This window comes from Bidens hawaiensis, unplaced genomic scaffold (genome assembly GCF_021521415.1).
Source record: "Bidens hawaiensis isolate Kalapana, Puna unplaced genomic scaffold, B.hawaiensis_p1.1 tig00008877_1, whole genome shotgun sequence".
Lineage (NCBI taxonomy): Eukaryota > Viridiplantae > Streptophyta > Magnoliopsida > Asterales > Asteraceae > Bidens > Bidens hawaiensis.
The window spans coordinates 808,938-820,533 of record NW_027491642.1 but is presented as its reverse complement, the minus strand read 5'-3'; the positions used below and the strand labels follow the sequence as shown (position 1 = coordinate 820,533).

The window sequence follows — 11,596 nt, the reverse complement described above, 5'->3', positions numbered from 1 at the left end:
TGACTGTTTTTAGCACATTAGACATCAACTTCAAAAATGATACCTAAAATTACATCTCCGGTATCATTAATGCAAGAAAATATAGACAAAAAGTTGGTGAGAGAAGAAAGAAAGAAAAAGTTACCTCCTGCATTGAGATCACCATATGTTTTAAGGGAGGTTGAACTAAACACATCAGTCACAGATGGTGAAAAAACAATTGCGGAGTATATATATTTTTGCCTTGACGACATATGGTAAGAGGTTTTCAAGACTACTTACACAGATTCATTTAAGGTGATTTTTGAGAGCTTTTGTCCTGGTTTGTATCTAACAAAAAACGCAATGGATGCATTCTGTGAACTCTTGAACTTTGAAGAAAAGAAAAAATCTGCAGAATCACCATTCAGGCTCTTTGGTACAAGCACACTGCTGGTATGCTTTAATTATACATGTTATCTTAAACGCTTGTTAACTCTTGTTAAACGCTTGTTAAACTCTTTTACATGCAGACAAGTGACCATTATAATGAGGCATTTGGTCACACAAACGAACAAACACTCGATGTGTTTACGGACAACGTTGAGAAACATATGATGAGGTGTGATATCAAAACAATGAAGGAAGTTACTATTTTCTTCGTGCCAATACTACATAGAGATCACTTCTATATGGTTGTTTTCAACCTTCAAACCGGAGTGATAGAGTTGCTTGACAACAGTGCACATCAAAATACAAAAATTTAAAAATCCAGAAGACAAACAAAAATAAATCAAACGACTTTTTGAAGAAAGATACAACAAGAATCCACAAATCCTGGTTAACGCTCAATAAACTCTCTCTCAACAAAAAAATTTATTATAAAATTGTTAAATAATTAACTGCTTTTAATGTATTTTTAGAAAAACGTCTTCTACATGTATCTTAAGAAAATCAATCACCCCATTGCTGAACAAATCAAAAAGGCTCCAATGACAAGATTAAGGATGTCATGGAGAACAACCGAAAACGGGATAGATTGTGGGATTTTTACAATGAGACACATGGAGATGTATGACGGGAAGAAACCATGGACATGTGGATTTTACAAAGAATGTCCTAAACAACAAAATCAGCTAAAAAAGTTGAGGACAAAGTATTTGGCCAAAATCCTTCTGTCGGATATAAACAAGAAAAGAGATACTCTAATCGAGAAGGCGCATCAATTTAGCAAAAATAACGGCACCAAAATGTCCGGGGAGCAGTTTGTTGAAGAACTCAAAATAAGGCAACAACTAATTTAAATTTGTTGTCTATTTTAGTCTATTTTGGTCAATGTACTTATGTTTGGAAAAATCAACTAACAAAAACATTGGAATATTATTATTACCACACAAAATACCACGGAGTACATGATTAACAAAAACCTTACAAAACACTCATCAAACTCTCAAACATCACCCACTTGCCTCCTGTTCTAATATTGACTTGAGAAAATCCAACTTCAATTTCATTGAACAGTTTAGCTCAATAATTGCCTTTGATAATTCTTTGAACTCTTCTAACTCATTCTTCCCTATGTCAACCATAAACAAAACAACAAGATCTCGTGTAGCACTAGCAGGCATTTTGACAAGAACATTCGTAATAACATCCCTGTAATCCATGTTATTATTAAGCATCACAAACTCATGTGTTAGCTTGTCAGGGAAAGCTTTGTCGGCGGCTATCTGCTCAACAATTTTCATCTTCAACGCTTCCTTGAAAGATGATGATGATGAGGCATCCATTATAACTGATTTTGAGATGGGTGGATATGACTGTGACAAAATATAGCATATATATAGAAAAAATATCACGGACCAAATAGTACAAAAAGGACAAAAAACAACTGCAGATTCACGGACCAAAATAGTGTAAAAAATAATAATAAAAGGACAACACGCTTGAACAACACTCATAACTGTATGCTCACGGACGCAAAAAAACAACTGAACGCTCTTGTACGCTTTTACACGCTAGCCATCGAATCTAGTTAAAAGAAACTAATTTTTAATCTAGTTTTGTCAAATTTAAAATTACATTTATAAAAACTCATATGCCAAAATTGAAGTCCAAATAAAAAAAGAATTTTGTAATCATAGCCTACATCAAGTCACTTAAATTAAATTTATACTATGTCAACAACCAAACAAAAGATTAAAAAAATATATATATCACAGTTTTATCACGCTAAAAAAAACTTCAAATTACATTTATAACAACTCACCCTAAAACAACTGAACACTCTTGTACGCTTTTACACACTAGCCATCGAATCTCGTTAAAAAGAAACTAATTTCTAATCTAGTTTTGTCAAAACTTAAAATTACATTTATAACAACTCATCTGCCAAATTTGAAGTCCAAATAAAAAAAGATTTTCGTAATCATAACCTACATCAAATCACTTAAATTAAATTTACACTATGTTAACAACCAAACAAAATATTAAAAAAATATATATATCACGCTTTTATCAGGCTAAATAAAAACTTCAAATTACATTTATAACAACTCATCTGCCAAAATTGACGTCCAAACAAAAAAAGATTTTTGTAATGATAGCCTACATCAAATCACTTAAATTAAATTTACACTATGTCAACAACCAAACAAAGATTAAAAAATATATATATCACGCTTTTATCACTCTAAATAAAACTTAACATTACATTCAAAGGATCGTTAGGTCACGCTTTCATGGTTCGTATTCATACTGGAAATCAGAATCAAACGAGCTTTTACCCTTATGTTCTACACGAGATTTCTGTTCTCATTGAGCTCATCTTAGGACACCTACGTTATCTTTTAACAGATGTGCCGCCCCAGCCAAACTCACCAACTGACAATGTCTTCCGCCCGGATCGACCCGTCGAGGCGGGCATTGGGTCCAAAAAGAGGGACGTTTCCCCGCTTCCGATTCACGGAATAAGTAAAATAACGTTAAAAGTAGTGGTATTTCACTTTCGCCCGAGGGCTCCCACTTATACTACACCTCTCAAGTCATTTCACAAAGTCAGACTAGAGTCAAGCTCAACAGTGTCTTCTTTCCCCGCTGATTCTGCCAAGCCCGTTCCCTTGGCTGTGGTTTCGCTGGATAGTAGATAGGGACAGTGGGAATCTCGTTAATCCATTCATGCGCGTCACTAATTAGATGACGAGGCATTTGGCTACCTTAAGAGAGTCATAGTTACTCCCTCCGTTTACCCGCGCTTGGTTGAATTTCTTCACTTTGACATTCAGAGCACTGGGCAGAAATCACATTGGGTTCAAAAGTAACTCATCTGCCAAAAAGAAAAACAGATTTTTGTACTTATACGCTCTTGTACGCTTTTACACGCTAGCTATCGAATCTCGTTAAAAAGAAACTAATTTCTAATCTAGTTTTGTCCAAAACTTAAAATTACATTTATAACAACTCATATGCAGTTTGTGTGATAATCATAACCTACATCAAATTAAATGACATTGAATAAACTCTATCTCAACTATCCACAATTAATAGATATCCAAGTTATGTATATATATTTCACCTTCATTGTTGTAAATCATATCACACAAAAAACTAAAAAAACAAACACAAAAAAATGTTTTCATCAGATAAAGCAGTAAAAAGCATGGTCAAGGCCAAGCTTGATCTTGAGAAACAAAAAACGAGAAGTTTCTCAACGCCCTTCAACACTCACAGACATATGTGCTTCAAGAGAAATCAAAACTCTTGATGCATACAATGAACTCCTGGAGCTACCTGACAGTGAGTTCAAGGCACAGACTGCTGAGTTCCTCAAACAGCAGACTGCATGCTATGACTCCGTCTATGGTACGTTGGCTGACACGGTTCCAAATTTGTCAGCCAACATGGAGTTCAAGGAAGATGGGCGTGAGAAGATCAAGAAGCATGGAGCGGTGGGGGTTGATGGGGGCTGACGGGGTTTGATGGGGTCTGATGATGATGGGGTCTGATGGGGTGTAACCCCATGTAATAAAAAAATAAAATATATTTATCTTTTGTTATCATGTTGCCTTCTTTTGTTATATGTTTGATTGTCATACGCTCGTCATACGCATGATATACGTTTGTGAAATGCTTGTATAAAAAATTTAACTACGTAACACACAACCGAAAAAAAAACAAAAAAACTAACCAACTACGAATTCATTGTTGCGGTTGCTGCTGCAATGCTTTACAAGTTCTGCTGTTGTGCCCACTTACGTGACAAATTTGACATTCCCAATAACCCTTCCCAGAGCGACTAATGGCTATCTCTTTCTTTGATTTAATTCTTTTGTGCGAGCCATGACCCTTGTTTCTTATTCCAGTAGGTACACGAACCGTAACTTCTTATGGCTGTTCAAAACCTAGGACAACAGCAAGTCTATCCCTTTTAGATGGACGTACCCTTTCATACCGAGTTAAGTCTGCTTTTTCAATTTTCAAATTCATCTCATCTCTAACTTTAATTAATTCAACAATATCTGCAACATAACTATTGATAAGGTATTCACCGGCACACTTTATTTCTCTTGAAATTTCTTTTATCTTCCTGTTTAGATCATTACCAAACTCTGACATTGGAACTGTTCTGATATTCACCGCATCCTCTTTCCTCCAACAATCATTTATATATATTTTAGGGAATTTCTTGACTTGATACATATTCATGACGTAGAAAATATGCCGACACAACAAACCATGTTGTTCGAATCTTTTGAGGAGCATGTTGCAATAGACTCTTCACCAAACTCACCGTCCTTCTTAAACACAACCTAAAAAAAAGTAAAACGCTTATCTAACACTTGTTAATTAACTTAAACTAAAACAACTTTAAACTAAAACACTTAACAAACACTCGTAAATTACCTCCAAAAAACCTGGAACATACGCATTAAAATCCATTATTTTGCACCTCAAAAACCCTCCTCCTTCTTCACAAGAACTGAATTGAGAAACACCACCAACAATTTCATTCATTTCATCTTAAAGATCATTAAATATAGCTCTTGTATATATCCTAACAGCTTCCCTTTCAAGATAACTTCGGGTTTCTAACTGCGGATACGTGTACCTACAATCATGATCACACCGTCTGCCATTGTATCTCTGTATCTCCATACAAAAATCAAAATGGTTGAAAAACTCAACTAATGTTAATTGAGAATTTGTAGCTTTTCCAAAAAAATGGTTTTCGCTCTCTGATCTTGATGTTGTACGCATCAATCCAGAAAAAAGTTCATCTCTATAAAACGTAGGTATCAAATCAAATCTGATTTAATACATATCAGTAAGCCATTTATTCATGTCAAACTCAAAATCAACCATTATAGCCTGCCATTTTTCCTCAAATTCAGAAGGACTAATTGAATCGGTCCACACAATGTTACACAGCCTACTCTTAAAATCTTCGTTGTTACATAAATCAGCCCCCACCTGATAAACACAAAAAACATGTTAAAACGCTTGTGCAACGCTCGTTGTCACAAAAGAAAAAGACTATTGCCGTTAAACGCTTGTAAAACACTCATTATTCAAAACTGCTTGAAACAAAATTAAGAAAAGTTACCTTGTCAGCAACTTTCTTCATGATATGCCACATGCATAACCTATGCCTTGTATTCGGTGCATGACCAAATGACTTAAGAAACATTTGCAATAAACATGTGTAGGATTCAATAGTTTCAGAAGCTAGTAATCCAGCACCGACAGTAACACTATGACAATGGTTATCAATTGCCGTAAACGGGACAAAAACCATCTTGTACCTGTACATATAAAATCATATAAAATAGACACAAAAACATATACATACAAAACAATCCTATACATACACACAAACTTACTTGTTAGTCTTAAATGTAGCATCAAAAGATATAATATGCCCAAATGCAATATGATTACTCTTTGAAGTCTCATCAGCCTAAAACATACGAATTAACTCATGATCATCATTGACATCATATTCAAAAGAATAATCGGATGAAAATGTTTTCTTCGCATACAATCTCTGAACAATCATCTCAGCATCATACTCTCCAATATAACATTTCAAACCTTGTTTAAAATTCTTACAATCATCTTTAGTTGCTCTACCTTTCAAACCCACCGTACTGTGTTCTCATAAGGTACGGTTAAACAGGTCCTAAGTTCATATTAGACAGCTTATAAATAGCTTCCTCTTGGACATGTGTTAACTTCCTAGCAGAACGAACAAACTGCATATCAGAATCTGCAACCATTTTATGACTATGGCCTTCAACAAAATCATCTACTTGAAAAAATTCACCGTCAACAGATTTCAACTGTATATGTGCTCTACAACCGCATCTAATTGTTGGCCTCTTCCTCCTTTTGTAATATGGCTTGCTTGATTCATTACAATCACCTTTTGAATCATACATTTTAGCTGGCTTGTGACCTTCTTTACAACATGTAAAGTACTTAGTCTGTAATACAACACCATGCATGTAAGATCCACCTTTACAAGCCCCAAATCCAGCTTTTTTAGCATATTCACAATAAAAATCAAATGCTTGATCAATTGACGAAAACATCATTCCTTTAACAGGTTCGTAAAAGCAACTTCAGGAATGATATCAACCCCTTGACCTTCAACCAAAACACTTGAATCATCTACACAAAAACATCAATATAAAAATTATAATCCAAACACGCTATAACACGCTCAAAAATTATAATCAACACCATTTTAACAAACATAATAGTAACACGCTCATACGGCGCTCATATTATATAACATTATAATCAGACCATAATTAGACATATTAACACGCTCATGATACGTTCGTATTATGAAACATCAAAATCAAAAGACGGTCATAATATGAACAAGCTAAAAACCTAAACTAATTCAATTATCATGTGATTCTCATATGAACTAACATACAGATTATAAACGTATACATCTACAGTTGATTAATTAAAACACAGCAAAAACTTACATTCACGATCGTCTTCCATTTCAAAACCCTAAAATCACAAAAATCACTTGAAAAACTGGTTCATGTACTTGACACAGCACAATTGATAATTTTAGGTACAAAAATTGATTCGTAAAATAAGAAATTGATTTTGATTAAGCTAAATATCAGGATCGTAACCGTTTATACGCAAATTACCAAATTTAAATGACGAATCAAAAAGACAAGCATACCCTTCTCGCTTAAAAAAACACGGGATCTCCTCAACCACTTTCAACTGAATGGTAAGTGTAGATCGAAGCTTACTGTTGTCGCGTACGATTTTGTACGATAGGGATTAGCGTATTCCAAATAATAATAACAACAACAACAACAACGGATGAGTATTTAGAATAAAATATGAAATTTGAATTTTGAACAAAGTTTACAACTCGTAACTTTCCGGCGATAAATTCGTTTGGCTTATCTCAACAAACTATCAAATGCTATCACTAAATTTAAGGTTTCCAACTAGTTTAAATATCATATGAATGATTCTACTAAGAGAAAAACCATAATCGAGCTATCCTTTTTCGACCGAACCATCGTCGCTTGCTACCGGGAAACCGTCAACACCACTAACGGTTGCGGCCGGAGACAACCATCACTGCCGCAGACGTTTTTGTGTTAGCCAGTCATCATCGACACCACCGTAGTCACCACCACCACCGCCCTGCAACTAGCCGGAGAAATCGCGGACATCACAGCCACCGCTACGCGAGTCCTCGCCGTCGTCGCTGGTAGCCGACAACCGCCGCCACTGCTATCTTTGTCGCCGGAAACACACCACACCACCTGCTGGACTTACCACTCTCCATCGTCACTCCACTGTCGTACGTGTTGTCTACTCCGACGTGCTCCAGTTCGGCTTGTTGGAAATCCGAAACAAACCGTTCATCTTGGCTCAAGGTAACACTACATGCGGTTTTAATTCCATTGTTAATCAACCGTTTAGAAATCCAAACCAGAGTTTGAAAAGAAAATAAAACTGGTTTTCATAATAAACAAGTTCAACGTTGGAACTTTGCTTTGCAATCTACTCTTTTAAAAATAAATAAATAAATAATAATTGATATGGGAAGACCTGTGGTGATGGACAACTCACATTAGTGTGATTTAAATGATGTGTATACATATGAATATGTGAACATGATTTCACAGTACTCTAAAAATAGTTCAAAATTTAACTATTTATATTATGTTAAGGTATATTAAAGTTATATCATAAATTCACAATAATTAATATGTGATTAGTAATGAGGATTAAAAATACACAAATAGTGAACTTATTTTCAAATCTTGAAAACGAGAGACTACATGTAAATATCATAATATAATTTACGTTACAATAATATTATAGGTCCCGGCGACGTCTAATTCAAGCTTACGTTACCATTTCGCTTATAAGGTACGGATTCTGTGGTCTTTTACTTGTAGCGTAAATATTGTTTTCATCATTCTCATAGTGTACGGGTTTCGTGGCCTTGCACTAGTAGCGTCATACCGTGTCTTCGCTCTCATAGTATATGGATTCTTGAGTCATTAATCGTGTTATAATTATTGAGTTGATTCATCGTGTCACCGTTATTAAATAGTTTCGCTCTTTATTTATTGCAAATTGTTATTGTTAAATTGTCATGCATGCGATATAATATATTTTATTGCACTAATTATCGCATGTTCCTAATAGACCATTGTGTATGGAATGATTGTTATTGATACATATTATATTGATATTGACCATTGTTATTGCATTTTATATGACCTCAATACCCGAGCATTTATCCACCTATGGGGACGTAGGGCGTCATCGAGGCACCTTTGATGTGTTCTATCTGTGGCGGAGCGATTATTCCATAGCGTCTCTATTTTATTGTGCGATGAGAGCATATACTGATTGCTGGAGACGTATGGATCGATCCTAGGTAAACTGTTACTGGAGTGAGATGGTTAGGTGTGTGTCCACATTCCTATCTCACTTATTGGTTCATTAGTCTGCAGCTAATGTACATACTGTTATTGTTACCGGCTCACATGGGTATTCCATAGATATATTGTTATTGTACTTATTCATAACTGATAGTTCAGCGTATTGTTTCCGTTATCGGCTCGCAAACTGTAACTGCTTCTTCCTTGATTGTTCGTCATATCGTTTATTTAATCGTTTGTTGTTACTGCTATTGTTTCCTCCGTTACTGGGAAATTTTTGGCCCATCCGTGTTTATTTATTTTGTGTTTTCTTTAATTTGTTACAGGTACTCAAGGGAACCTGGGGAATGTGTGATTGAGAGTAAAAGTAAAAGTCTAGAAGTTGGAAAGGGGGGAACTTAAATAATTTCTTTTGAGTAAACAACTTTATTTATTTTCGTTGTCAATAATATTGAACCTTTTTGGGTTTTAAATGATTTTAAAATTTTGAGTTTGGATTTTTATTTATCGTATCGAGTGACACGTCGGCCCTAACTGGGCTGGGGTGTTACAGTTAACGTACAAATGAAATTAACGTGCTAAACATGAGAATCAAGTAAAATAATTATATATACAAGTAGTGTAATTATATAATTATATCATAGAGTAATTACATAATTACTCTTTGATAATTACTCTACTTGTATATAAAATTACCCTACTTGATTATCACATTTATCACGTTAATTTCATTTTTATTTGATCCAAACCCTATATATATATATGTATATATAAATACACACGTGTATATATATATACTAGTTTGATCCTCCCGTGTTACGGGAGTTTATTTAAATCATTTTGCTTTTTATGATGATTATTTTATTTTTTAACGTAGTTTTGTTTTAATTTAATACATATATATTAGTTTGTTATTATATTTTTTAACGTTTGGGTTTTATCAATTGAGTTGTTTAGGCTTTTTAGAATTTTAACGAACAAACATAAAAGAACACAAGCATGTTGATTTTTTTAACTGTACAAACATGAACACAAATATTTATGAAAAAAATGGTGTTGATGTAGTTGACGATGGTGGGTAGTATTGGAAGTTAACCGACGATAAAGATGATAGACCAGCAGGAGAATATGTAAAGCAGATAAATTAAATTAGGGTTTGATAATGAAAGTGTTTATCAATAAATGAGATCTTATAACCCATTTGAGGGCTATTAGAGTTTGGTAAGACACATAATCCGTGAAAATTATTCTTTAATAATTAAGGGATTATTTCACAAATAAATGAGATTTTATAACCCGTTTAAGATTTATCCGGGTTTAGTGAGACCCATGACCTGTGAAAATTATTGTTTGCTTATGAAATAGTTTTACAAATAAATGAGATGTTATAACCCATTTAAAGGCTATTTGGGTTTGGTGAGACCCATACCCGCGAATTCGGGTCAAATGCATGAGAAGCCTCCATTTATAAATCAAGCAATCTGGTGGCTTTAGAGAATGGGGGGAACATCTGAGAGAGACACCTAGGATTTTATGGTAGACAATATATATATATATATATATATATATATATATATATATATATATATATATATATATATATAGAGAGAGAGAGAGAGAGAGATAGAGAGAGAGAGAGAGAAAAGGGTTAAAATAAAAATACATAGTTTTGTAGAAAGAGTAGGAAGCACATAAAATTTAGTGTTAGGAAACTATGTAGCCTAAATGCTAGATCTTAGGAAATTATTTGGTATTTTAAAAACTATCAATCTCAACCACTAGATCCTAGATCCAAAGGTCTAGATTTATTCTTACTATTCCTACAAAACTATTTCTTTTTACTATAACCCACCCCTATATTTATATATATACATAACAACTCGGTTTCTAAATTAATATTTTATCCGTCTATACCCGAACCGCTTTTATGTTCGAGAAATTTTTATCCAGAAACTATCACATTGTTTGAGATAATATTATTAATATTTATTTATTGTATTTACTTAATATATGATACAAAACATTGAAAATACTCAAATTTCACCCAAACTAAAAACTATTATCTCTTTATGTGTCCACCCTCAATCTATAGGGATTATATTGCAAATATTATTATTATTATCAACCATGACATGTTACCCAAGACCCATATACCCGTACCCGAATCCAATTTATAATCCGAGACCCGTTTAACACGTTGGACCATAATTCTCGTTATAAACTTGGTAATCGAATTAATCACGTTGATAATCTTGCCTTAGTCGGCATCAACGACATAACCAATTTGGAAACAAAGATCAACTCAATACGATTCGCGTATTTTATTAAACCGTCATACTAGAAATTGTGAAGATACCATTTATAGTTAATGTTAATTCAATTAATCATTATCGCACAATCCTTACAAGCCAGCGACCATAAATCATATACTTAATTGGACATCTCGAGCCTGCACCTGCTTATTTGATTCTGTATATGGCCGACGCAACTAATATATGTTGTTCTCCTCGATTGGCCATCGTTTCAGGTAATTGAACATCCCAACAAGATCGTTTTTGCCCGTAATATAAAAGCCCTAACATTAATTGTATTAACGAATTTCTAATTTAAATGAATTAGGGGTTAGGGTTTATATAGGATTTGGGGGTTTGTCTGGGCTACCGCAATTAAGTTATTGTTCTGAATATTAAACA

The 11,596-nt window shown here is 34.0% G+C and overlaps 1 protein-coding gene across 1 annotated transcript; it reads right to left on the bottom strand.

Moving 5' to 3' along the window:
• Nucleotides 1–5,268: 5,268 nt before the first annotated feature.
• Nucleotides 5,269–6,551, bottom strand: LOC143530255 (protein FAR1-RELATED SEQUENCE 5-like). The gene is made up of 4 exons (XM_077025844.1): nt 6,132–6,551; nt 5,838–5,914; nt 5,561–5,759; nt 5,269–5,427 (listed from the first exon to the last, which is right to left on the bottom strand). The coding sequence occupies exons 1-4, from the start codon at nt 6,549–6,551 to the stop codon at nt 5,269–5,271; spliced, it is 855 nt and encodes a 284-aa protein (XP_076881959.1).
• Nucleotides 6,552–11,596: the final 5,045 nt, after the last annotated feature.